The sequence below is a fragment of the Cervus canadensis genome, chromosome 17 (assembly GCF_019320065.1).
Source record: "Cervus canadensis isolate Bull #8, Minnesota chromosome 17, ASM1932006v1, whole genome shotgun sequence".
NCBI classification, from domain to species: domain Eukaryota; kingdom Metazoa; phylum Chordata; class Mammalia; order Artiodactyla; family Cervidae; genus Cervus; species Cervus canadensis.
In genome coordinates, this window is record NC_057402.1 from 34,819,473 (window position 1) to 34,846,741 (window position 27,269).

The window sequence follows — 27,269 nt, forward strand, 5'->3', positions numbered from 1 at the left end:
GTAGTTGCCCTGTGGCACCTGGGATCTTAGTTCCCTGGCCAGGAATTGAACCTCCGTCCCTTGCATTGGAAGGTGGAGTCTTAACCACTGGACCACCAGGGGAGTCCTTGTTCAGCAAGTCTTTGTGGAGCCTTAAAGGGACTTGGGCTAATAATAGAGGAAGGGAGCAAGTACCCTTATGTCCAACGAGCTGGGTGTGTGTTAGTGCCAGCATCAGATGAGGAGACTTGAGGTCCCTGTTGGCTGTAACTCAGGGATACAGCGATTCAGAGGTTCAGTTATAGAGTAGGTTGGCATGGAAGAGAAGGAGCCTGAGTCTCACTCTTGGGGAACCTCTAGTTTGGTTGATGGGCTGGGATTGGTCCTTTGGGAAACATGAGAGCACCCAAGTTGTTAGGAGGTCAGAGGGATGGGAGGTGAATAAGACTGCAATAATGAAAGAAGGCTTCTTGGAGGAGGTGGCATAATAGGATTAAAGACAGATTGAGATCCCAGTCACTGCTGCCTGCCCCGTATAAGTGTGGGGCAGATGGTACAATGACGTAAAGAGACATTTCCTTTTCCTTTCCCCTTTTCATGCCCTACCTTGCAAGAGAAGATGGAAGATGGGTTTCCTGTGCCTGGGCTTGGTGATTGCTGTGGGTTTGGGAAGGCCAGGGGCTGAGGCCATACTTATAAGAAGAGCTTTCTCCCAGGTTGAGGCTTTGGGGCTCTTCAACAGGACTTGCTAGGCTGAGACTCTGAGTTCCTGATCGGGGGAGACTCTTTGTTCTCTGGAGTTCTCAGATCCCCAGGAACGGGTGTGTGTTTTGGGGGGTTGGTCTGAGCTCCCAGTTATCTTTCTTACAGTCTATACCCCTTCTGTGTGTATGTTATATGTGCATCTTATGTATCTGTGTGTGTGTGTTGGCTGATGTGACTTGTGGGTATGCATCTGTATAAATGTGGTTTGCATGTGTGTTTGTGTATGTCTCTGTCTGTGCTTCTGCTGTTTGCCTGTGTTTGATTGTGGGTCTGTGTTGAGTTATGGGGGTATATGTCTGTGTATGGGTGCTTGTGGATTTCCACACGGGCCTTGGTGTCCATGTGCGTGTCTGCTGTCTGTCTGGTGTCTGTTGACGTGCTCCCGGGTCTGCAGTGAATAGCGTCACGCTGGCCGTGAACCTGGTGGGCTGTCTCGCGTGGCTGATCGGAGGCGGGGGAGCCACCAACTTTGGCCTCGCCTTTCTCTGGCTCATCCTCTTCACACCCTGCTCCTACGTCTGCTGGTTTCGGCCCATTTACAAGGCCTTCAAGTAAGTGATGGGTGCTGAACCCAGCTCCTAACCCTGTATCTTTGCCTATCTTCCCTGTCTCTTCTCTATGTATTTTTCTCACTTTTTTTTTTTTTGCTGTCCCCCAAGCTCACCTTCCCTTTTTCCTCAGCTCAGACTGCCAGGTAGGATTTAGGCTTCCTGGGAACTCTAGGCTGGAGTGAGAGGGCTGGGAGTCAGAACCTTCCTCTTAGGTCCTTCCTTCTTCACTCTACCCTTGGGTGGGACAACATAGAGACCAGACTTGTTCTTGTTTTCCCTTCCCCAGGCAACTAGCTGCATGATAAATTTTGCCAGTGGGGCTACCGGTCTTGGTTAAGCTGCCCATCCTGGTGTCCATGGGGCTGGTTAATTTGTTGCCAAGTAGACCATCTACCCATATGCCAATGGGACAAGTCATCCATATGCCACTGACACTATTTACGTGCTAATGAGGGCATCCAACTCTGTGCCAAAGGGACTACCCATCCATGTATCAGTAGGGCTAGCTGTCTTAGTGCCAGTGGGTGTCTGCCTTGTGGCAAGTGGGATTTTCAATCTTTGTGCCAATGGATTATCCCTCCAAGTGCCAATCTGGCCTCATATTAATTTTTGCCAATTGGATCTGTCCGTTTGTGTGCCAATTAGGTTATAATCTTGGTGCCAGTCATGTGTCCATTATTGTGCCAACAGCACTTTCTACCTTGTGGGGCCCTCCACTCTTGTACCACTGGAGCTTGATGTCTTGGGGCCAGTAGGGTTGTCCAACCCTTTGACATGTTTATTCCTGCCACAACAGACCCATCTATTTCTGTGCCAACCATTCATGTACCAGTGAGTGGTCCGTTCATGAGGAGATCTCTCCCTATGCAATATGGTACACACAGGTCTAACATATGGAAACTTACAAAGATCCATGGGTAAATGCTGTCCCATTTTGACCTCTTAACTAAGATCCACTGTGTTCTCACACTTAGAAGGACCTGAAAGTCTTAAAGGCAGGGAAGCTGTGTCCCTCTACCCAGGTGACAGGAGTCATCTCCTCTGTTGCAGGACTGATAGCTCCTTCAGCTTCATGGCATTCTTCTTCACCTTCATGGCCCAGCTGGTCATCAGCATTATCCAGGCTGTGGGCATCCCAGGCTGGGGTGTCTGGTAAGAGACAAGGGTGTCTGGGATTGACCCAGGGCTAGCTGGGTGGCAACTGGGGTGTGTCCTTTGCTTACTTCTGTGGGCTAAGCTGCCTGGCCTGTGGGAACACCATGAGTTATTGGAAGTGTGAAGGGATTCAGGATAACTTAGTAGATACAGCATAGCATCAGAGGAGAATAAGGCCGTGGTTTTTAGGGGTGATGAGGGATATCAAGCATCATGAGATAACCCAAGAGAAGGAAGCCTTATGTTCTGAGAAGCTTGTTTCCCGAGCCAAGGGTTCTTCCTAAACCACTGACACAGGCCTTGTCCATCCATTGATATGGTCTGTCTCTGTGACAATGAGATGGTCCCTTACTCTAGTGGGGTGGCTCCTGGGAACCCGTCACTGTGCCAGGCAACCCCACAGCTGGCCTGTTTCTGCAGCGGCTGGATCGCCACCATTTCCTTCTTCGGAACGAACATTGGCTCAGCAGTGGTGATGCTCATTCCCACCGTCATGTTCACGGTCATGGCTGTCTTTTCCTTCGTTGCCCTCAGCATGGTATGTGGTCACCTCAAGAGCTACAGGGTGGTGTTGGGAGGGACCGTGATCTGTAACAACCCTTCTCCCAAGTTACAGAAAGACCCAGTGGTCTTCCAAGGGACTCACTCTGGAATGGCTTGATGGACTTTGCTCCCAGTGCGCAGGGCACGGGTCGGAGGGAGGACTGGCTTTTTCGGTGACTTACCTCTGGCTCCCATGTCTTTTCTGGATGGGCTGCCTCTTCCCCTTGATTAACCCTTCCTTGTGCTCCTCCTCCTACAGGTCCATAAATTCTACCGGGGCAGCGGGGGGAGTTTCAGCAAAGCTCAGGAGGAGTGGACCACGGGAGCATGGAAGAACCCGCACGTGCAGCAGGCAGCCCAGAATGCAGCCATGGGGGCAGCACAGGGTGCCATGAATCAGCCGCAGACTCAGTATTCTGCCACTCCCAACTACACATACTCCAATGAGATGTGAACCAGTCAAGCCGACCGGGAGCTGGCTGGGGGCCGGTGGGATGGGGGCTCAAACCACAGGGTCTGTTGTGGTGACCAAGCAGGGTTCCCCCTTCCCTTTTTCTCCTCCCCCACTTTGTACAAAGAATCAGAGTTATATATATATATATGTATATGTACCACCCCTCCCCCACACCCTCTGGACTCTGTTCTCAGCACCCTGAGAGCTGGGGGCTGCACTCGGAGCTGTCCCGTGCGGCGGTAGTTGTGTCTGTGTCCCCTTGTGAATAGTGTGCAGTGGAGGTCTCTTGTTGTTGTGGTGCTAGATGTACGTTTAGAACTAAACCAGCCCCCCACCCTCCATCAGGCTGCTCCGTCTGACCTCGGCCCTGAGACCCCTCATGGGGCAAGGGGAGGCATAGCAGAGAGCCTGGCCCCCTCCCAAGGTTATGAGCTGAAACTGTTTCCAGTTTTGGTCTTCCTGGGAAGCAGCAGTATTTAGCACTAGTGGGGATGTTGGTGGGGAGGGTGGAGACCTGCAGGGGATCTCCCCTTGCTCCTTTGGATCTGGGTCTCTGCCCTCCCCTCCCACCTCCCACAACCTCCTTCTCCATTTCTCTCTTCCTGCTTCCTGTGGTCTCTCTGCCTGCCCAGGGCTTCTCTCTTCCTCATGTGGCATTTCTTCATCCTCCTCCAGGCTGAAGGTCCTACTTGTATCTGCTCCTGAGACTGAAGCCCGTTCTCAGATCCAGGAAGCAGACAGAGGACAGGGGAGTTGAGCCTGAGCCCTGATGTGGGAGGGCACACAGCCAGAGATGTGGAGCCCTCCTGGGCACCTGACCCGCAGGGGATGGACATGCAAGCCCGGGTCCTCTTTTCCCTGCCTTGCCTTCTCCTCCGTTACTTCCCAGAGCCCCCTCGAGCCCCTCTGCCTGTGTCCCTCCCCACACTCGCAGCTGCTGTGGCCTGATTCTCCTGCGCTACCCCTACTGTGTGCTAGGTGATGTCTGCCATCCACAGGGGCAGATTGCACTGCCTTCCCTGAAGAGCTGGGTGGTGTCTGGGCAGTTTTCAGGTGTAAAGGTGCAGCTGTGTGCTTGCTAAGTCATTTCAATCATGTCCGACTCTTTGTGACCTCTTGCGACCAGGCTCCTCTGTCCGTGGGATTCTCCAGGCAAGAATACTGGAGTGGGTAACCATTTCCTACTCCAGGGTATCTTCCTGACTCAGGTTTCCTGCATTGGCAGGCAGGTTCTTTACCACTAGCGCCACCTGGGAAGCCCAAAGGTGCAGCTGGAACAAAGGATCTGTGAATAATTACTGGTCTCCGAGTGATGTCTGGTTGGCCCAAGCCCACTGGGGAGGTGCTGGGTGTCTCTGAATGACCACTGGATTCCTGGGAGCAATAGCTGTTCTGTTTGGGTTTGAAGGGATAGGCTCAGAGGACTGGTCCTGGAGGGGTGAGTCTTCTCCTCAGAGGAGAAGGTAGGCAGGACCAACTGAGAGGGGATCATGCATCCCCCCTGCCCCCACACCCCCAGCTTGCTCTTGGGCATAGGGCAATTCTGGGCACTTGAACTCAAGGCCTAGGAAGAAGCACAGGCCCAACCCTGTGTGCAAGCACAATAGCTGGAATGTGATTTCAGGTTAGGTGGGGTGGGAGGGGAGGTTCTCTGGCTCCTGTTTTTTATCACATCGAGATTACTTGCTCCCCTCTGTCTACTGGACTTGATTCTTAGCCCTTCCTCACCCCCATTAGAACCCCCTTTTCTTTCCAGGACAGTGATAGAGGACTGTGGGCCTGTTGTGTCCCAGGCATTGTGAGAATGTTGTTGGTAGAGGTCCTGGCTCTCTTGGAGGCCTGAAGAGGAGTGGGTTCTTACCCATGGAGCAGCTGCCCATTTTTCACTCGTCGCCCCTACCTCCCACCTGGGTGATTTGGCTTGAAAAACCAAACTCCACCTGGCCACTCTGGGTGGCTCCAGCTTAGAACCCAGCATCTGGATTTCCAAGCACCATCTGAGCTTTGAGATCCAGGTACTTCATTTTCCTACAAGGGGAACCAGGGCCTCTGGGAAGTTATCTTCCTAATGGCTGCTTAGGCTTGGGCCAGAGTGTGATTGACTCTCTCCTCTACCACTTTCTCTTTGGAAAGCAGTTGTCACAGCCCCTAGTGACACAGCCCCGAAAAGAGACCCTAGGTCTAGGTTCTTCCCTTTCCTCTCTCCCCGCCCAGACCTCTGGCTCCCTTTCTCTTCCTCTCTTTGGTAACTCCAGGAGGCCTGTGGTCTAGCTGCCAGCACAGCATCCTTGACCTGTTGGATGCTCCCTCCCATCAGCTTCCTGTCCTACCCGCCTTTGCTCTTTCCTGGCTCAGATCTGTATGGCCATGCCCTGGCTCTGCCCTTTGGAAGACCTGCTATACCTGCGTGTGGCCCAGCTTGTCGAGGCCCTGGGATGCTGCATCTCCAGGCATCTATGCACTTTCCTGGGGAAGGAACCGAATGAGAAGTGGGGGCTGGGCACAGGTTCATCTCTGCTGGATGGTCTGGCTTGAGGGTGGGGTGCAGGAAGGCTGAGGTCAGTTCTAAGGTCAGGTCTTTGGCCAGTGACCTGCTTTTGCATTCTGCTGGTGCCCACTGCCCCTCCTTGTTTCTGGGAAACACAGACCATTCTCCAACTGGCAGTTGACCTGCCTGAGCCAATGTGTCTGTCTGTGGTAACTGAGTGAACCATAATAAAGGGGAACATTTGACCCTCTGTGTCCTGCTCTGTCATGTGTCTTCATGAGGGCCTGTGTGGAGCCTCACCATGGGCTGTGGGGCATGGAAGTAGGGTGGGTCCAGTGGGCCTGTCGCCTGTCATTCCCAGAGGTCAAAAGTCACACATTTCTGTGTGATTCTTTCTCTGAGGCAGCCTTGAAATTGCTACAGAGGCCTTCTGCCTGTTAGGAGGAGTTCTGAGTTTCCTGAGGAAGAGCTGGATTCACATGCTGCAGCTAAAGATCCCCCATGCTGCAACTAAAAGACTTCGCATGCAGCATCTAAGACCTGGCACAGTAAAAAAAAAAAAAAAAAATTTAATTAAAAAAATTAAAAAACATAGAAGATAGGCTCAGTAAAAGTATTATTAAGTACTGCAGTGATAAGCAGTGTGGGTGGGGCTGGGGGGATGAGGAGGTCAGACAACTGGCAGGCCCAGATGAACACAGGAAATACCAGGAACTTGGGAACCGGTGCTCTCGGTGGGATTCCCCGAGTGGACTACAGTTCTCGGAAGGCTGAGAAGTTGACTACAACTCCCAGAAGGCTACGCGGTCGCGGAGGCAGCCTCCGACAGCCGTAAAGTTGCGTGCCAGTCGGAATCAGCGGGAGGGGCGACCGAGATAACGCGATATTTGGGGGCCGCCCCGAGACGCCCCTGGCGCGGGTGAGGAGGCTGGGGGAGCCGTGGAGGCTGGTTTCCCGTGGTGGGACAAGCGGGAGGCTGGGGAAGCGTCGTTGGCGACTTTGACTTCTTTGTGTGACCTCACTTTCCGTGTATGTGGCTGCGTGTGTCCATGAGTGTCCTCCCTCTCGTATTGGTGCCCAAGAAACTTTGTTCGCATCTGCGGGTCTGCAGCTGTGTGTGTGTGTGTACGCCGCTGATCTCCGGTTCCGTGTGTGTGTAGCATTGTGTGTGTAGGGGCTGTGGAGTCTATGGGTCCGGAGCGCTATGGACCTGTTCCCAGCTCCATCCTGAAGTAGGGCATTTATTTTTTAAAATTAATTGATTTTTAATTGAAGGATAATTTCTTTCCGATATTGTGTTGGTTTCTGCCAAACAGCAGCATGAATCAGCCATAGGTATACTATGAAGTGGTGCATTTCTGTATGTACCCTCCCATCCCTGCTTTATGCTCTTCTGCAGTTGCCTAGGGCCCTTTAATCTAGTTTAAAAGGTAGCCCTATCGGTTACCCGCGTTTAACCTCTTGCCTTAAAGAAACAAAAACCATAAACCCCCGAGCCTACTTTCAAAAAGGAAAGGGGATGGCTCAAAGTACAAACCATTTTACAAGTTGATACAATAGAAAAAGGAAAGCCTTGGGATATTGCAGTTATCCCCTGGCTCCACCTAAAAGTGTTGAATGACATTAAAAAGTGAGAGTGAGGCCAAATTTTGTCAGAGAAAAACTTCAGTGCTGCACTTCGAAGTATTGGAGACCAGTGCCAGGTAACAGGCAGGAGAGATTCCCAAGTTGGGGAAGTGATGGGTGCCTTGGAGCAGAAGTTGTCCTCATCTCTTCTAGTGGCTGAGAGGTAGCAGTTCCAAGTCACTTCCTTGTTAGTAGCCCCCACGTGTGAATGTAATATTAATGTGTGAGTGCTAAGCCGCTTCAGTCCTGTTGGACTCTGTATGATTCTATGGACCAGGCTTCTCTGCCCATGGGATTCTCCAGGCAAGAATACTGGAGTGGGTTGCCATGCCCTCCTCCAGGGGATCTTCCCCACCCAGGGATTGAACCTGCATCTCTCACATCTCCTGCACTGGCAGGTGGGTTCTTTACCACTAGTACCACCTGGGAAGCCTGAATGTAATGTGTCCCCAACTTGTGGCCTTGAGGAACGGTGCCTAACGGGATTCCAGGAGCTGCAGAGTCAAGCCTGCCTGCTTCTGGTTTGAGAGAAGAGCAGTCTTAGCAGAATGTCGAGACCTTGAGTTCTCCCTGAAGACTTCCTTGCCTTTCCTTGAAGGAAGGGATTTAAAGTGCTCCTGTGGCTATGCCACTCCTTTTAATGACTAGGTTTGGGGGAAGAGTGCCACTACCGGGAGCTGCAGGTGTTTCATTATTACTGGGACAGAGTTTTATTGACTGGTGGGAGATAAGGGCAGAGCAGAATCTTGGGGCCACGGGTGAGGAACTTTGACATCAGGCCAAAGGGTCCTGAATTCCTTGCCCACTCACCCAAATTCAGTTCTTTTTCTGGGCCCCAGCTCCTGTTTGTGGCTGGGCTGGCCTGAAACCCCAATTTGGATTTTTTTTTAAGCCCTGGTTCTGCCCTGGCTCCACACTTGCCCATATTGTGATTGGCAAGTGTTCTGGAAACTTTTACTTAACTCTGCCCTAATTAAACTCATCCGAAAAGGAGACTTACACATCACAAGGCTGCCACAAGTTGAGGCTCTTTGCTCTGTCTGGCCTTGTCTTTCTCAAAGGACAGAGAAGCTTGTCATTTTTCTGGCTGTGGCTGCATGCATGTGGCTACCTGCATGGCTGGCACCCTGGGATCTTGAGGCTCAGTAATCACAGCTTTCAGCCCTTTGGCCTCTGCTTACGAGCTGTCTCTGCTGCTCAGGAGTTCCTATGAGTCCAGCAGACCTCAGGAAGATGAGGTGCTGTCTACAGCTACCTTTGAGAGTAAACATAAGGAACTCCTGCCAACTGTTGCCCTCCATGGGGCTCGCAGTTTGAGCTGATTTGACCTTGGTTTCAGATGTTGGTTAAATTATCTACTCTCTATTCCTCAAGTACACATCGCCCCGCCCCCTTCTTTTATAGAAAGATATTTAGGGTTTGGTCCTTAACAAAGATTGCTCACCAGGCTAAGTGTTAATAGGAAATCTTGGGCTGTACCACCTGCTGTGGGAAAGCAGTTGAAGTCACCAGCATGAATTCCTGCCCCAAGTTTAACTGATTGCTTTCAGTAACCTGTTCCTTAGGAATGATATCAATTTGATGTGGTGGTGGTGGTTTAGTCGGTAAGTCATGTCTGACTCTTGCAATCCCATGGACTGTAGCCTGCCAAGCTCCTCTGTCCTTGAGATTTTGTCCATTTTCCTTCTCAAGGTGGTCTTCCTGACCCAGGGATCGAACCTGCATCTCCTGCATTGCAGACAGTCTTCTGCCTTACAGGCAGATTCTTTACTGTTGAGCCACCAGGAGGAGATTTTAAATTAAGTTTCTGATTTTGCAGGAATCTCTCATGTCCTAGCCCTAGTTGGGTGCTAGGGTCAAGGGTCAAGGTTTGGGATTTGGCAGGTGGGTGTTCCTGGAGAGTTGAGAATGTGCCTCCTCCTGGATGCTGATCAGCACATGGATTCGTTCTAGGCAGAAGCTGGCTCATAGGCCCTCTAGCCTTGTCAGCTGCCAACATGGCTCTCCGGGCCTTAGAGTAGACTCAGTTCTGCTGTGGGCAAACACAGCCCTGGCTGAGGCCCTGATGTAGGGCAGAGATTGAGATTGCTGGCAAATGGAACTCTGGGGGGATGTTTTGTTCTAGGAAAGTGGCCTGTGCTTGACCTCTGTTGAGAAGGGTCTGGGCCCCTGGGAGACCCTTCTGGATAAGAGTGGTATAATCGACCCAAACATGATCCTCAACTCATGAGTATGTGTCTTGAGTCTTAAAGGTAAAAAATGGGCAAGGGGGCCCTAAGGAGCCAAGGGGCCTGTGGAGTAAAGAGGGAGCCCTTATGGGTTGCAGCCAGATGAGTAGCCATTGAGTGACTCACTGGACTTTTTCCTCGGCGTCTGCCTTGGTGTCCCTTCCCCTTGTTGCTTCTACCCTTTTTGAGTACATCTCCCAGGATACCCTTGTACAGAGAGTCACTTACCTCTTGTCTTTCATGCATTGACTGAGAAGGTTGCTGATGGGAGGAGCTTCAGAGATCACCTGGCCCTGTCTTTGTGTTATTCAATGAAGAGACATGTGCAGGGAGGGAATGACCCTGAGCCAAGGTCACCCAGTGGGTCAAGAGCACATGGATAGGGCCCAGGGCTCCTGATTCACAGGCCAGGTGTCTGTTCTCTGCCCAGCTCTGCTTCAGAGGGTGCAGGTGATTATCCATTCAGCAGATGTTCAGGACCTACCGCAGGCCTGATACCTGCCTAGTGGTTGGTGTTTAAACCCGGTCAGACATTCAGGGAGCTTGCTGGTGGTGGTGGTCGTGGGAAAGTGGCAATGGAAAGGCAGGGAAACTGATGTCCAGATGGAATCAATGATCACTGAAAAGGTCCATCCCACAGAAGGACCCATCTCAAATGATTTCAGGTGTGACTTCTGTCTTCTCAGCCCATGCACAGATTCCCTGAAGACAGCAACTGTGTCTTCCATAATTCTTTTGCCTGGTGTGATCACCCTTGGTGGTTGTTGCTGATGGAATGAGTATGTTTTGCTGGTGCAGCCTGCCAGAGTGTAGGTTTCGATGCATCCGTCAGCCATATTATCATAAACAATCACTTCTAGCAACATCTGGGGACCAGAGGAAGAAACCAAGCAGCTGGTCTCATGGGGGTGGCCTTTATCCCTTTTATGCTTGTCTCTTCTTGGCCGTGGGATCGTAGGGTGGTGCCTAATCCACAGGGAAAGGAGCAGAGAGGCAAATCCCTCCCTGGAGCACCCAAATCCCTTTGTGGCCTAGGGGTCCACCTCATAGGCACCCCTGGAACCTGCCCTGCCAGTCCTCAGCCCAGCCCACAGCAGTGGCTCCTTCTTCGTCTGCCCCCTTTAGTCTCTTACCACCAAGGTGCCCTCCAGACTTCTTACCAGCACGGGCACCGTCTTTCTAAAATGAAAACCCACCCTGGCCCTCACTGCCCTTGACACTTAGTCCTTGACCTGATTTTGCAGCCTGATCTCCTACCCACCCCACTGCCCCGTCATCACACTTTCACCTCACTGCTAAGCTACTCTCTGTTCCCCACACCTGCCACCTTCCTTCAGGCCTCTTCACTTATGCAAGATTGCTCTTCTTGCGAAGTTATTTTCTTCTGTCTCTGAAAAACTTCCTTGTACTGCAGGACTCAGCCTGAATGTGACTTTTTTTTTTTGGTTTCTGACTACTTCCTCAGGCAGTAACTCATAGGCTGTGCAGCCTCATGGCACTGGCCATATTACAGGGTGTCTGACCTCATCCAACTGCTCCCAGAAGCTGGGATTATTGACTCCTGGGGAACCCCAGCATCTGGCCTGGCGTCTAACACAGGGTGCTCAATACATTTTGGTTGAATGTATGAATGAAGCAGGTCCCCCTTGTTTTGCTTTTAGATCCTAAATCCTGACAGAGCTTTATGGAGCCCAATTCTGGCAGGCTTCCAGGACTCGAAGCCACCAGACCCCACATGGAACCAAGGGCCGCGTGTTCAGCTGCTGCACCCTTGAGAAGACCGTTCCATGTTCTCGTGGGAGTCACTGGGAGTGTTGCAGCCCTGAAGTTGCCTGTTCTGGTATCAAAGCTTTTGGACATTCCTGATGTGAGTATCCTTCCTAGACAGCCTCTGACGTTAGAGAGCTGGTGCGCTGGGGCCAGCCCATTTTTGTGCAGTACACGGGGTTTTCTTTTTCTTAATCGTGGTGTTTGTGGAAGTCCTCTGTGTGCATTGATATGGGGGGATGCAGCAGACAGAGATGAGTGGGACAGTATAACCAGGAACTAGATTAGATAGACACAGAGTGAGTGGAGACTGGGAAAGGAACACTGGTGAATGGAGGATTTGGCTTCCCAAACACTGGCCTTGGGTTCCCTGAGGTCCTACTGTGGAAAAGGGCTGGCTGAAGAAGTGTGGCAAGTTCTCAGCGCCCCCTGGTGGCCGTGGGCTCCCTGCCTCTGCTTTCACTCCATCCTGGACATTTCTTCTCTATGCTCCCTCCTTGTTGGACACCGTGGTTGTCCTGTCAGTCCAAATGCACTGGAAGCTTAGCGACTCCCTGTGGTCTGCAGCTGTGGTTTCAAACTCTGCTCCTTCGGATGCTCAGAGATGCCTAGAGGCTCCCACAGTGTGCCAGGGGTCGGGGGCTTAGCCCCTTGCCTTTGGTCAGATCACCTCAACATTGACCAGTTTTATGGATGGGGTTCCAGGGCAGATCCTTTTGTGGGAAAAGTTGAAGGCTTTAAAAAATGTGAAAGCCAACAAGTGATAACCCCACTTCTTCATTATCCTAGGCCCTTTGTTGGTTTGTCACCCTCCAGCAGCCCCTGATGGCCTTTGCTTTGGGCCAGCCCCTTCCAGGCTGTGCCGCCCTCCCTACTCTCCCTCGCCCTTTCAGTTTCCTCACTAACACTTCACGTAAAAGCTTTCCTGGCCTGCCTCGGCCCATGCGGCTTTATTCATTTGATGTGTTAAAGAAAAACCAGAAGTAGAAAAAGAGATTTTACTCAGGAAAACTATAGTGATAAGGGAAACTAGACCTCAGTATAGAATTGGGTTTAATTATGAATACAGCAAGGAAAAGTGAAGCTTTGTAGCCAAGGAGTGGTGTGTGTGTGTGTGTGTGTGTGTGTGTGTATGTAAAATTAAGAAACATCAGGCTCAGGGAGATTTTAGCATACTGTCCTGGCCGATTCTTTCTGAAGGCAGCCCAGGTGATCAGACATTGTCTAGGGAGTGTTGGGGGATAAGGAGCCTGGTAAGATATCCAGACTGATCACATAGCGAGGGTGCGAGATTCTGGCTAGTAAACCAATACAGCAGCAGGAATTGTGCTCAGGAGGATGAAGCCTGGGGACAGGCCTAGTCGCAAAGTGGCTCAAAAGAGCCTGACTAATGAGGTGGCCAAACTAATACTTTGGCCACCTCATGCGAAGAGTTGACTCATTGGAAAAGACCCTGATGCTGGGAGGGATTGGGGGCAGGAGGAGAAGGGGACGACAGAGGATGAGATGGCTGGATGGCATCACCGACTCGATGGGCGTGAGTTTGAGTAAACTCCGGGAGTTTGTGAAGGACAGGGAGGCCTGGCGTGCTGCGATTCCTGGGGTCGCAAAGAGTCAGACACGACTGAGTGACTGAACTGAACTGACACGACTGAGTGACTGAACTGAACTGAACTGAATGTTTGGTTAAGAAGAGAGTCTTGACCAAGCTGGGGAACCACACATGACCTTTGACACCGTTTGTGATGCTGGTTTTGTGGGGTGTTAAACTGCTAGGGCGCAGGATGTGCTTTTTCTGCAATTACGTCTGCACAGCACCTCAGTCAGGGTGACACAGGTGGGTGTACCTGAAGCGTCCAGCAGGGGGCAGTGCTCACTTGCAGATGACCTTGTCGTGACTCACAGGCAGGGGCGGGAAACCTTTTTTTTTTTTTTTAAAGTTTCCACACACTTATACTCAGAAAGTCACCCCCTTACCTCACCCTCCAGGCAGCCAGGGATGCCAGTCAGGCCAGAAGAGGGGAGGGTGTTGTGGCTGCTCAGAGGCTGGGCAGTGGTGCTGGTGGGGCAGGAACCCCTTTGGCCTGCCCCCTTCTCGTGTGCCCAGAACCCAGCTGGCCAGCGAGAGCCTTGAGGGCGGGAGGCAGCCTCTGCCGCTGCCCTCTGGGGAGGAAGGGAGCCATGAGTTCCCTTTTCCCATAGCCCCAGAGCAAGTGAATTTCCGGCCTGGGGCCGGGTGGGGGCAGGGAGTCCTATCCCAGGAAACAGATGGGCAGCCTCAGAGCAGAGGGAAATGGCAGCTTCCTGCCATCCCACATGGCCAGCATTTATCCGGGTGTGAGGAGAGGGTTGCCTGGAGTAGGGAGGCTCTCCAGCCGGCCCCCGGCCTTTTAGTCTAGCCTCTGTTGTCGACAGGCCACGTCTGGAACGGGACTTGGCTCCCCCTCTCCGGCTGGAGTTGAAGCTGAACAACCCCAGAAGGGCAGTGACCTAGCAGGGAGGACTCCCGGAGTTAGCCTCTGGGAGCCTGCCTTTGTCATTTTAAAATAAAGATGAGGACTGTCACCCATCCCCTCATGCTGCTGTCCCGTTGGGGGAGGGGGGCAGAGCTGAAACAACTTGTCATCTCGTGTCAACGATTAGGCACAGCTCCTGGCACACGGAAGCACTTAACGGTGTTTGTTTCCTGTCCTTCACCCTCTCCTCTTCCCTTGCTGGCGTGTCCTTTAGGGCAGCCACTTGTGGTGTAGGGTGTTGGGGTTGCTGAGGCAGCCCATGTGAGGAGCCGTGGAGCCTTCGTCCATCTGCTGATGTAGGGGGCATGCAGCCCTCCCTTCGTGTGGGTAGACATCTCCTAGAGTGGCCCGGTGGGTAACCCACGGGGGATCCCTGCTTGCCTTGTGTTGGCCCCAGGGCGGTGGCCTTTCTTCCCTCCCCCCAACTCTGTCCCCCACTCCCTGATGGAACTGATCTCGCCAGTGCCCGCCTTCTGAGTCACCCCCCAGGAGTAGTCTTCGTGCCTTGGAGCAGTCCTCCTCAACTCTTTGCCTAAGTCATGTGTTCACATGCTTTCCTGAGCTCTCTGGGGATCCCTAGGTTTTGACCAGCCAACAGCTAGCAAAAGCAGCTGGGCTGTGGGCGGCAAGGAGCTGGGTGATTCTACAGACCTGGCTTACAACTGCTGCTTCATCAGTGTGTTCAGACTTCCCAGGAGGACCACGGACCTGGAGGCAGACCAGGGAGACTGAGGGAGTGATGGGGAGGAGGGGATTTGGATTGTTGCCTCACACACCAGCCCTCATCCAAAGTGGCCACCTGCAGAGAAGCCTTGGAGCCTGTGTGAGAGGTGGGAGGAGTTGGGCAGCGGGAGCCAGCCCTCCCTCGAGAGAGGCTGTCCCGCGTAGAGGATTTCTCACGCTGGGACTCTGGGCAGGTCAGGTCTTTTTTATGGCCTCGGTTTTCGGTTTTCTTATTCCTGCAGTAAAGTGGGGGCTGGATACTCAACTGATACCTCTCTAAGGCCTCTCCTGGCGTCAGGGCTAGGAGATTCTAGGTGTGAGGGCAGAAAGGCCTAGGACCCAAAGGCAGCCTGAGAGAAGGTCCTGGGATGTTGGGGCTGTGGCTGTTTTGCATTCTGTAATTGTCCTGTAATTGAGCAGTCAGCTCAGTCAGTTTGTGCCCTTTGGTTGGCACCTTCCTCACTATGGAGAAGACAGACACCTCTCTCTGCTTTTGCTGGGCAGGTGTCAGCAGAGCTGAAAGCCAGAAGAGGATTTCTGAAAGTGGAGAAAATCTCCCACCCAGGAAGTTGGCAGACCTTGGGCTTAGAGAACGCTAAGTTTCCAGAATGCCTGTCAGGACGTTCAGGACTGTTAAGAAGTGAGGGAAGAGGGTCTGCATATGTGCAGAATGAAATCCTTTCTGCTTTTCTGGAGGACTGTTTTGGCAATATCTGGAGAAACCAAAAATGGTCACAGGCCTTGATTCACCCATAGGATTGAACCCTGTAGGGGTATGGAAGCTCACTAAATGTACAAGCATGTTCATTTTAGCACCGTTTGTAATTTTAAAACAAAATGGAGACAAACCAAATATCCAGCAGTAGAACTGTGGGCCAGTTATGGTTCAACCTCTTGATGGAATGCAAGGCAGCCGTTCAGGAGGCTGGGTGGATCTCATGTGCTGCTCTGGGGCAGCCCTCAGGATACGGGTGAAACGAGCAAGGTGCTGAGGTTAGCAAAGTGTGGCCCGCTGGCCGCAGTCTTGTGGTCTCTTTTTGTATGGCCTGTAAACCATACAAATATAAACTATTTACCTTTTTAAATGGTTGGAAAAAATCAAAAGAAAAATATATTGTGACACATAAAATTATATAAAATTTTATTTTAGTGTCCATAACATTTTATTGGGACACATCCATACTCATTCATTCAAGTATTCCCTGTGGCCATCACTTCATGGCAAAAACAAGGGGGAAAAATGAAAGCAGTGACAGATTTTATTTTCCTGGGCTCCAATATCACTGCAGATGGTGACTGCAGCCATGAAATTAAGATGCTTGTTCACTCTGACAAACCTAGACAGCATATTAAAAAGCAGAGACATCATTTTGCCGACAAACGTCCATATAGTCAGAGCTGTGGTTTTCCAGTAGTCGTGTATGGATTTGAGAATTGGACCATGGAGGCTTGATGCTTTCAAACTGTGATGCTGGAGGAGACTCTTGAGAGTCCCTTGGACTGCAAAGAGAGCAAACCAGTCAACCCTAAAGGAAATCAGTCCTACATATTCATTGGGAGGACTGATGCTGAAGCTGAAGCTTTGATACTTTGGCTACCTGATGTGAAGAGTCTACTTGTTTGCAAAAGACCCTGATGCTGGGAAAGATTGAAGGCCAAAGGAGAAGGGGGCAGCAGACGATGAAGTGGTTAGATAGCATCATCGATTCAATGGACATGAATTTGAGCAAACCCTGGGAGATGGTGGAGTACAGAGGAGCCTGGTGTGCTACAGTCTATGGGGTCACAAAGAGTCAGACACAACTTAGACCAACACCTACAACTTAATGCTACAGTCTTGCTACTACAGAGCAGAGTAGTTGGGACAAAGCCTAAAGTAGTATCTGGCTCTTTATAGAAAAATTTTGCCCATTGCTGGCATATAGTATTCCTTTTGTGTGTTCACATGGCTAAGTCAACTGCCTGCGATTTTCCCTCTGGAGGTGGTTACCCTTGTGGCGAGATGGGGGCAGGATGGGAGACTTGGATTTTGCGTCTTTCTGTTCTATTTTGATTTTTCTAACCTCTGTGTGTACTTATTTTATTTTTTAAAGTCAGTGGAGCTTTTGCTGGGAATATCATGGAATGTTTTTTGTGATTTTATGCTTTTGTTTTTTTAAAAATACTTCTCATCGAGGAAAGGAGAGCAGAAGGAACATGGCCTGGTTTGAGGTTTTCCTTTCTTTCCAGGTAGGGACCCCCTGCCTGCTCTGTGGTCCTGCTGTGGAAACTGGTTCAGCTGTAGCACTCTGAGGCGTTTATTTGGGCTTCTGCTGACTTGGCTGGCCCTGTCCTTCCTTGGCCTGATCCCCCAGGGAGTGAGTTCTACAGGCCCAGAGGCAGCCCGCCCCGGGCTCCTGCACCAGGGTCCTTCTCTGGTACTCCAGAATAGCGTCCCGAGGGAGAGCCTCCGCAGTCGGCTGTTCTAGCTTCATTCTTGAGAAATTTCTTTAGTTGGGGAAGTGCACAGAGGGATTGGGTGCTTTCCAGGTAGCACTAGTGGTAACCTGCCTGCCAGTGCAGGAGACCTAAGCAACACGGGTTCAATCCCTGGGTCAGGAAGATCCCCTGGAGGAAGGCGCAGCAACCTACTCCAGTATTCTTGCCTGGAGAATCCCAAGGACAGAGGAACCTGGCGGGCTGCAGTTCACAGCGTTGCAAAGAGTCCACCACGACCGAAGTGACTTCGCACGCACGCACAGAGGGACTGGCAGCCTGGTCCTACTTGAATGGCAGGAAGGGCCGTGTGCTGAGAATAGCAGCTCCCCCAGAGGCCAGTTTGGAGGCAGAGGAGAGAATGGCAGAGCCTGGTGGGGAAGGGCAAGGGCCACAAGAGGGTTAGGATGGTATGGTGAGCTGGAGGGGCTCTTGGAGGCCCTGTGGTCCAGATGGCTCATGGCTCAGGAGGAAAACCAGGCCAGAGAGAAAGCATTCGCCTGAGATCCCCCAGCCAGTGGGCTGGCAGAACTGGGGCTCAAGACCAGGTTTCTTGACAACCATCAGCAAGCGGACTTGAGGAGCTCAGGTTATGGGCATTCTCTCCTCCACCTAACCACAGCCGTGAGGATCCCCAGGCAGGTGTGAACTGCCTGGTCCGCCTTGCTTTATAGTCAGGGGTCATATATCGCCCACCCACTCGTTAGACAGACACGCCAAACCCCTACCAGCTCTGGCTGCCGTGTGTGTAGCGGGCTCAGTAAATGTCCATCAAGTGGAGAGAGATCATTGTGAACCACTGGAACACCCACTCAGCCAACCGGAACTCCCTCGGGGATGTGTTAATGGGGCTTCCTCCTCCATAGCGTCCCCCCTGCCCCATGTGCTGACTGCACCCAGAGCCCTTTTGTCTGTAGTATACCCGCCACCCCCCTGCGCTGGGTCATGCCAGCTGCTTGGCTGGCCCCTGGGCCCCAGGCACTGCCAGTGTCAACACTGGGAGGCCCATGTCATGGTCTTCTGCTCTGTGACAGCCAAAGGACTAAGCCACCAGAGCTCGGGACTCCTTGCCTTGTGCCAGGTCAGGTCATGGCTGGTGCTTCCTCTTTAGAGTCCTTGTCAGTCTCCTGTGGAGCCAGAGTCACATGCCCTGTAGGGACACCTGCTCTCGTCTAACCACTCAGCTGGGGGTTCCAGTTGGGGCTCTTCTCTACTTGTCTGTACCAGAGCTGTGCTATATAATACAGTAGCCACTGAAGTGAAGTGAAGTCGCTCAGTCGTGTCCGACTCTTTGCGACCCCATGGACTGTAGCCCACCAGGCTTCTCCGTCCATGGGATTCTCCAGGCAAGAATACTGGAGTGGGTTGCCAGTTCCTTCTCCTGGTGATCTTCCCAACCCAGGGATCGAACCCAGGTCTCCCGCATTGCAGGCAGACGCTTTAACCTCTGAGCCACCAGGGAAGCCCACAATAGCCACTAGCTGCATTCACATTTAAATTATTAAAATGGAATAAAACCAGAAGTTCAGTTCCCTTGTCACACCAGCCACACCTCACGTGTTCAGTAGCCATGTGTGGCTAGAGGCTGCCGTACTGGACAGCACAGATGTCACATGTTTTCTTTGCTGCAGAGAGTTTTTTTAGCTGATTTCTGTAGAGTGGTGGTTCTCCATCGGGGCAGTTTTGCCTTCCAGGGAACCCTGGACAATGTCATTTTTGATTGTTACACTTGAGGAAGGGTGCTTCTAGCTCTTGGTTGTAGTGAGTAGAGGCCAGAGATGAGAGCGGAGGTAGACATTGGAGCCGTGGGATTGATCTCCTCCTGTGGCTGAGAAAATACTTTTCCACGGGTCCCTTTGATACCTGCTCCAGAAGGAGCCTGGGCCAGGCCAGGGGCCTAACAGTAGAAGTGGAGGAATTGCCCTAAATTCTGTTTCCCATTTCCCCTTCCCCAGATGGGATTGCTGATGTGTTTTCAACAGAGAAAGAACACCAGACTTTCCAACTGGTTTCAGGAAGGAATCTCCATAAATGCTAAGCAAAATGTAGGCAGCCTATAGGGCCTGGCCACGCCTTGGTCACATCACACAGAGGCTCAGGTTAAAAATATTAAGACAGAAACTGTTGGCAGGGGTGTCACCAGGGGGCCAAGCACAGAGCTGCCTTTCAGGAACTCTGAAGTGTGTGAGAGACTGTTTTAATGTCCAGCCCTGCTTCTCCCAGGACCCAGAAGGGTGTAAGAGGAAGCCAGGGAGGGTTCCTGTCCTCAGGAGTTTTCTGCTCTGCCAAGACTCCTTAGCATTTGCTGAGGGAAAGGTCAAGGTGAATGAATGAATAGTCCAAGTTATGTAGTATCTCAGAAGGTAACATGACCTGCCTTTTTTGTGAAGAAAAAAAAAAAAAAGTGTGTGGAAACCCAGGGCCTAGCTCTTGGCTCCCAGAACCTTTTTACAGAGTGAATGAAAATGAAAGAACAAAGCCCATGGGACTGAAGAATCCTATCAAGTGACATCCCTCTAAAACCAGAAAAACTAGCCTGGGCCTGCCAGACAACACTGGGGTCAGGGTCACCACCAAGGAGGGGTGGCTGCGTTACAGGGGTCAGGGGAGGGCCCTTGGGAATGATGGTCATCACATACTCTTCACGTAACTCGTATAAAGACATTGACCCCAAGAAGCTCCCCAACACTGACTGTGTAACCTGGGAGGGTAGCCAGAGAGACTCGGGAGGAGCCTAAAGGAAAGATCTCAAGTAGCGGCAGTGGACCAGGGTGGGAGGCCTACCTGGACCCCTGGCTGGAACTCCCCCAGGAGCCGGGGGAAACGGAGAGGGGCATATAGAGGGAAGTGAAGGGTAGAGCTGACAGGGAGGAGGGAGCCCCGAACAGGGCCATCACCAAACTGGGGGTGTTTCTGAAGGCTGGCCATAGGCACAGTCCTCATTTTGAGAACTGGCAGACTGTTTGGAGAGCCTGGGGATAGCAGGGCAGAGTTAGGAGAGAGGGGAGAGCAGGGAAACTGGCTCTTCAGGAAGCAGCTTTTCAAACTTCAGAATAGAGAGAATGAATCGGGGTGATCTTAAGGGGCAAACTGTCCAGGATAGTCAGGAAGTTCTTAGAAATAAAAGAAACTAGTCCCTTAAGGAAAAGAAGGCAGTGACCAGAAGCGGATATAGTTACCAGGGAAGCCCTCTGTAGAAGGAAATGGGAAAGCAGTTAAATGGAAAGGAGGACATATAACCAAAGATGAAGCAAGAATATGGTCCAGAGGTCACCAGAGTGACCTGAAGCTTGCAGTGAAATCTCAGGATGATGGAGGTGACTGATACACATATTTGGAAAAAACAGTGAAACAACGCCTGGTCCCAGAGGCCAGTGGTGTGACCTGGGGTGGGGTGGGGGCTTCTTGAATCCTACTTTGTTTCCAGTTTTTTCTTTTGAACTTGAAAAAGAATAAATGGTGGTAGAAGAGATTTGACCCAATTTGGGTGATTCATCTCCTGAACTGGACAAGTTTTGTCCTGGTGTGCTGAGGTTGTGGTTGGTGACCTACAGGTCCTACTTGGAAAAGTTCATTCTCTTTTTTTAAAATTTAATTTATTTTATTATTATTTTTGGCTCTTCTGGGTCTTGGTTGCTGCACGTGAACTTTTCTCCAGTTGAGGTAAGCAGGGGCTACTTTCTAGTTGCAGTGCGCAGTTGCCGTGGCCTCTTTAGGTGCACCAGCTTCAGTAGTTGCAGAACATGAGCTCAATGCTTGTGGTACAGGGGCTTAGTTACTCCAAGGCATGCGGAATCTTACTGGACCGGGGATCAAACCCATGTCCCCTGCATTGGCAGACAGATCTTTGTTCACTGCACCTCCAGGGAAGCCCAGGGTTCATTCTTAATTCTTTCCCACACCAAACCCTGTATGGACCTTGGGGAAGGCCTCTGCTCTTGACCTTGTTCTTTTCATGATTTGGATTTGTGCCTTGGGACTATTGACGGTGGTACTGGCAGAGAACAGGCCGGGGGAACAGGACTGAGATTTTAGGAGCTCTTCACTACCGAGCAAAAAACAGTGGGCCCGCTCTGGAAAGGTGGAATTCACCAGGGGAATGTGAGGGACTGCTTTCGGGAAAGTAACAGTGCAGGTAGAGGTTGGGGCTTGTGGTTTAGCAGCAACATGGGGGAGAAGAACTCCTGAGGCTTTGCTGAATGCAAACCCTGTATACGTCAATACAGGAGGATGTGGCTTCCAGAGAAGCTGGTGTGGGCTCAGGCTCCTCTGACCGACCCTCAGTGGGGGCCGGGACGTGATACTCCAGGTTCCTTGAGCCTAACCGCGTGCCACCTTCTCAGAGCCCTGTGGGCAGAACAGATGGTTCCAGCCTCGAAGTTCTTCAGTTTGGGGAAATTTAATTTTATTTCTTTTGTAATTTTCACTCCTCTTATGTTACTGATCTCCCCTTGAGGAACTCATTATTAGTCAGATTTTGGACCCTCTTAAGTTGGTCTTCTGATTTTCTCCTCTTCTTTTTTTTTTTTTAATACTATTATCCATCTCTTTATCTTTCTGTTCTACTTTTTGAAAAATTTCTTCTAAACTTACATTGAATTTTTTCTTTGACTATTTGTACTTTTAATTTTCAAGAGTTCTTTTTTGTTCACTGAATGTTCATTTTTAAAAAAAAGAGCATCTGGTCCTGTCTGATCTGATCTGTTGATGCCTCCTTCCATTTCCATATATTATGTGTTAACATATCTTAACTGCTGGGTTTTTGTTCTTGTCCTCTTCTCTTTGTTCTGGGTGTTCATACCTTAAAAAAAATCGCTTTACTTTTATTTCAGTGGGCCTTTGAGAGGAAACAGTTTAATCCACTTTATCTAATTGCAAGTTTATTCTTTTATTTAAGCTTTATATATCTTTTTAAGTGTATCTTTTAAGACATTTTGATATGATTGATGGATTTTAAAACATCCAGTATAAGAGTCTGAATCTTGATCAGGGAGTTTAGCCAATTATATAATTACTATAATTGCTATTCTATTAGGACTTACTTCTTCCATCTAATTTAATGCTTTCTACTTATCATGTATTCTCTCTGCTTTTTTTTTTTTTTTTTTTTCCTTTCCCTTTCCTTTATTGTGTAGATCGAATTTTCTTCTGCTGGTTTGAAAGTTATATATTCTTGTGGCTCCTTCTCACTTATTTGGCCCCATACCTTACCTCATTACTGTCTTGGGTCTTAAGAGTCTCAGCACCATCCTGCCTTTCTCCGCTCTCTTCACCTGTGCTGGTCCTGTGACATCTTCAGGGGGGATTCTGTGCGGGGACAGCATCCCTTTTCCTTTGCCACCTTGCTCAGAACTTGGCCAGGCTCCTTCAGTGCTCTCCTGGGAGGGACTCCCCTGCTCAGTAGGAGCAGGAGGTTCTATGCACGTTTGGGGGCTGGTGGGTTCCAAGGAGGAGGGAGCGGGAGGATGGAGCTCTGCGAGCCCTGCCGCAGGGTTGGGAGCCCCAGACCTTCTGAAGCTCTTCCACAGTCTGCCTCTGAGACTTCTACTCCCTGCTTCCAGTTTCACTCTGAGATGCTGTGCAGAACGGTGTCCCACAACCCACAAAAGGTGGGAAACAAATGAGGGGAGGGAGCCTTGGCAAGATGATAGGGAGGGGCAGGGACTAGGTGGGGATGGCACGGGCACACCCCATCCAAGAAGGCAGCCGTTACCCAGCACCACCAACTCAAATCAAGCAACAGTGTGGCCCCCCCAGTGCCAGAGCTCTTGGGTTTTTGAGAGAAACCAGAAAATTGGATTTTCTATGTGAAATCTCCCAAAACATCTTACAGAAGAACTCAAATGAACTTTTGGGCAAACCTAGTATTTTTTGGCTTAAAAATGTTTATAACCCCCATGTAGGCCACATGGAGAAGACTCTTGAGAGTCCCTTTGATTGCAAGGGGATCAAATCAGTTAATCCTAAAGAAAATCAACCTTGAATATTCATTGGAAGGACTGATGCTAAAGCTCCAGTTCTTTGGCCACCTGATGCAAACAGCTGACTCATTGGAAAAGACCTGATGCTGGGAAAGATTGAAGGCAGGAGGAGAAGGGGGCAACAGAGGATGAGATGGTTGGGTAGCATCACTGACTCAGTAGACATGAACTCGAGCAAACTTCGGGAGATAGTGGAGGACGGGGAAGCCTGGAGTGCTGCAGTTCATGGGATTGCAGAGTCAGACATGACTGAGCGACTGAATGGCAATATTGAGGCAGTATAGCACCTCTGGCCCAGACCCTGTCCCCAGGGATCCCCCTGGTTAGTCACTTCTGTCCTGTCACCCTTAACTTTTTTCCCTCCTGGATAAATGTCCCCCAAAGATGTAATTTCCTACACCCCTCCCCTCTTAGCCACCTCTTCTGGGCCCCTTTCCTCTGTCTGCTTGTTAGTCGAGCATCTCAGTTTACCACTCATGGAAATGGGTCTGGTGTCATTCACACTATCATGTGCTATTTCTGTTCTGTTAGCCATTCCCCTTGTTTGCATCATTAATTTATCTACTAAATGAATAATTCGAGGGGAACCATCACTCTTGCCCCGTGAGTGTCGGGCACTCAGGTTTGGTTTTCCTGGAGCCTGTCTGCAGCCAGAGCCCATGAAGCCTGTTCCTAGAAGTCCTGGGAGGGACTCTGCTTGCCTGCTCGCTGGGCTGTGGCTGCAGACACCACGTGCAGGCTCCCTAGTTCCTTGGCCTGCAGAGGGCAGACCTGTGGTGTAGCCCAGAGCTCAGGACCCGGGAGCCTCCTGGGGGGGCCCCCCTCCTGCTTGCCCTGGTCTGTCCCTGCCCAAGTGGCTGGAGCCTGCAGCTTTATATACGCTGGACAGTTGTGTGACTCATTCCTCGGCAGCCCCTCCGATGGGGAAGTGAAACGGCTGCACCTGGTGAGGCTTGACCTCTGGGTGACAGCGGAAGTAACTGTGCAAACGCAGGGCTCACTGCCTCCGAGGGAGAAGCCCTCTGCGCAGCCAGGCTATGAAGAAAGCTGTCACCTGGCCTGGCCTGGCCCCATGTGGCTCCAGGCTGGGGGCTCTGGTAACGGTTTCTCTTTCCTTCTCCCCTCCCCCTCCCACTTTTCTTGGTGACAGCTGAAAGTAGCCGTGGTCACAACTGAGAGGGCCAAACATTTTTACAGCCCCCGGGATGTTCCTGTCACCCTCTACAGCGACGCTGATGAATGGGAGGTCAGTGCTGGGCCCCTGGGCTGGGTTCCCTCATGTCTGTATCAGCGGGACAGGACAGTCCTCCCTGCAGCCTATGGTCCTGGCGGCCAGAGCAGACGGGGTAGGCTCAACTCCGCGGTCAGGGCCTCTGGGCAGAGGCGATGAGGAAAACATCTGTCTAGCTTCTGGCCTGCAGGAGGCCCACAGTCTCCTCCCACCCCAGGCAGAGCTCAGCTTTGGCCCCGTGCCCGGGGTTGAGTGTCCTTGTACTTATCTGGGCTGATGAAACCACAGAGGAGCCCTGTTCCCACCACCCTCATCCACGTGGCTCCCAGCGTCGGGGCCGCCGGGAACGCCTCACTTCCCACGGCTGCCGGGCTCCCCTGCTGCTCTCCCGCGCCGGGGCGGGCACTGGATTCACCAGACGTCGAGTGTGGGCCCCACAGGGGTGCCCTGCCAGGCATTTTTAAACATTCTCAGCTTAGAACATTTCTGGCTGGCCCGTCTCCCCCACCCCGCCCCCTCCTTTTCTCACCGCCCAGAGCCTTTCCCCTGGCTTGGACAACCCAAGCATCCGCCTCAAGCAGACAGGCCAGGACTTCCCTGCCAGATGTCAGTTCTCTTGAAAACCAAACCATAAAGGGAATAGCTCAGAGAGACAAGGAGCGTTTGTTTCCTCAGGCCTGGTTTCTCTCAGGCCGTTGGTGCCACAGCCAGGGTTCACCAGCATAGCTGCAAAAGGGGTGGCAGGGAACTGGGGTGGGGGCATTCGGGTGGTCTCCCTTGGGTCCCTGACTCAGTGTCCCGGGTCTGTGGCGACCCTCAAACCGCTCCGGCCCCTCCTCCCTCCACCCTGAGAGTGGCCGGCCCAGTGACCCCACTTACCTTTGCTCTGCCAGATGTGGAAGTGCCGATCGGACCCGGTTCTCCACATCGACCTGCGGAGGTGGGCGGACCTTATGCTGGTGGCGCCTCTCGATGCCAACACTCTGGGGAAGGTGGCCAGTGGCATCTGTGACAACTTGCTTGTGAGTGACTCGCTGGGCCTGCCTCCCTCCCGGGGCCGTGTTCACTGTGTGCGGGCTGCAGGCTTCTTCTGGACAGTCTTCTCACCTGGGGATCCCTGTGTGGTGGGCGGGTTTGCTCAGAATACAGTCCCCTGGACCACCCTCCACCCGGCGTCACCTGTGCTCCGGCAGGTGGCCAGATGGCCTGGGTCCTGATGGGTGGACTCGACTTGCGAGTGCCCTCTGAGGTGTCCGCCTCTCAGGCCCCTGGGCGCTCATGTCCATGGGCTGCCCTCCTGATACTTTCCTGCTGGCCTCCCTGCCCGGCTCTGTGGCCGGTCCCCGTTAGCTCTGCCTTCCCACTAGGACCTGGACATCCACGGGGCAAACAGATAAGAGTGTTTACCTCCTCATGGATCTCCCAGGCACACTTATCTCTCCTGTACTTTTAACCACAAGGCTGAGCGGTAGCTTCCCTGAGATTGTGGAATGTTAAAGGGAACGAAAGGAGACAGGGCAAGAGGCTCGAGGTGGAGGAGAGGAAGAGAAGCCCAGCTGTGGAGTGGGGATCCTCTTTGGCCTGAGGGACCTCCAGGGAGCTGCTGTCCTTAAGGAACCTTGGTTTACATGAGCATCCTGGGAAGACTGGGTGTGTTCCCTATCCTTCCCACCTCTTTCGTATCACCCCCCTTCCCTCATTCATCCAGCTTTTACCTGCCAGGGACCAGGCCCTATGTGGACAGACACACAGGACGCAGGGCGCTGACAGTCTGGAAGGAGAGGGTTTTTGGCCTGTGCTCTGGTATGTGGTATGTCAGTCCTTTGACAATGGAATCACCACGTTGCACAGTATTGGGCATACAGTAGGCATTCGGTAAAGGCTTATTGCATGTATGAGGTAATCAGTAATTTTACTTCAGCTAACAGCAGAAGGTTTTTTCAGAGTTTGATATGATGAAGTCACTAACGAAGCTGGGTCGAGGTTTTGGGGGTTAGACAGGGGGTGAGTCTCTCTGTTTGCTTGTTGATGGGTGCTTAAGGTATTTCTCGAAGAAGCTGCTAGTGATTTAAGCATCATTTGAATCAGAGCACAGGTGATCAGAAGTAGAGCAACACACAGATCGTGTGGCAGCAGCAGGGGTGGGGAAGTGCCGAGGAGGGCGGGCTTGGGCTGCGTTGTCAAGAACACCTCCCGGTGGGGCTGCTGCCTGGCTGACAGGACATCAGGGTCAGGCCGCTGGTCACTTTCATCTAAGTGCGTCAGCACTGTGTGTAATCAGCACCATCTCACCAAATGCCCGGGCTTTCCCCTGGCTGGTCAGCAGCCAGCTGATGTGACAAGGCACACTGACCTCTAGGAGCTAAGCCCCGGCCTGGGCCGACTCTGAGAGCTCCTTGCTCGCTCCTGAAAGCTCTGCTTTCCTCTTTTCTTCAGAGCTGCCAGAGCTCCCTGGAATCTTTGGAGTTCCCACCTACTGAGTTGGCTGAGCAGTAGAATATGTTCCCAAGACCAGGCCTGAGGCCCTGTGCCTCAAAGGTTTCACTTGAAGGTGCAAGTATTTCAAAGAACCACAAATCCTACAAAGTTTAAGCTCTTGTCATCATGGTCTGTGGCTCTGTCCTCTCTCGAAAAATGTTTTTTCCTTATATCCTCCCAAAGGAGCTTGCCCTGCTTCCCCCCTCCTTCAAACCTTCTCCTTGACATTGGGGTGCACACTGTCCAGGTCTTGGGGTGCACTGGAGCTGTGTGCTAGGTATGAACCTACATTCCCAGTCTCTGGGCCGT

At 51.8% G+C, this 27,269-nt stretch overlaps 2 protein-coding genes across 14 annotated transcripts in view; both read left to right on the forward strand.

Annotated features, from left to right (window-relative positions):
- The window catches only part of SCAMP5 (secretory carrier membrane protein 5), a 40,272-nt gene extending 34,085 nt beyond the window's left edge, over nucleotides 1-6,187 (forward strand). For both annotated transcript variants that reach the window (XM_043434363.1, XM_043434362.1), the window contains 4 exons: nucleotides 1,139-1,295; nucleotides 2,346-2,447; nucleotides 2,871-2,988; nucleotides 3,253-6,187. In XM_043434363.1, coding sequence (XP_043290298.1) covers nucleotides 1,139-1,295; nucleotides 2,346-2,447; nucleotides 2,871-2,988; nucleotides 3,253-3,447 — 572 coding nt within the window. In that variant the 3' untranslated portion in view covers nucleotides 3,448-6,187. The remainder of the gene's footprint in view (nucleotides 1-1,138; nucleotides 1,296-2,345; nucleotides 2,448-2,870; nucleotides 2,989-3,252) is intronic.
- Nucleotides 6,188-6,777: 590 nt separating this feature from the next.
- Nucleotides 6,778-27,269, forward strand: part of PPCDC (phosphopantothenoylcysteine decarboxylase) — a 39,143-nt gene continuing 18,651 nt past the window's right edge. For 7 of the 12 annotated variants that reach the window (XR_006273579.1, XR_006273580.1, XR_006273581.1 and 4 more), the window contains exons 1-4: nucleotides 6,778-6,854; nucleotides 11,451-11,656; nucleotides 24,402-24,497; nucleotides 25,376-25,504. Coding sequence is in view for 9 of the 12 variants with exons in the window: in XM_043489928.1 (XP_043345863.1) it covers nucleotides 11,474-11,656; nucleotides 24,402-24,497; nucleotides 25,376-25,504 (408 nt within the window). In the remaining 3 variants the exon portion in view is untranslated. Of the gene's footprint in view, nucleotides 6,965-7,902; nucleotides 7,960-11,450; nucleotides 11,657-24,070; nucleotides 24,349-24,401; nucleotides 24,498-25,375; nucleotides 25,505-27,269 lie in introns of those variants that run through there. The other 5 variants (XM_043489935.1, XM_043489937.1, XM_043489930.1 and 2 more) reach the window with 4 other exon arrangements.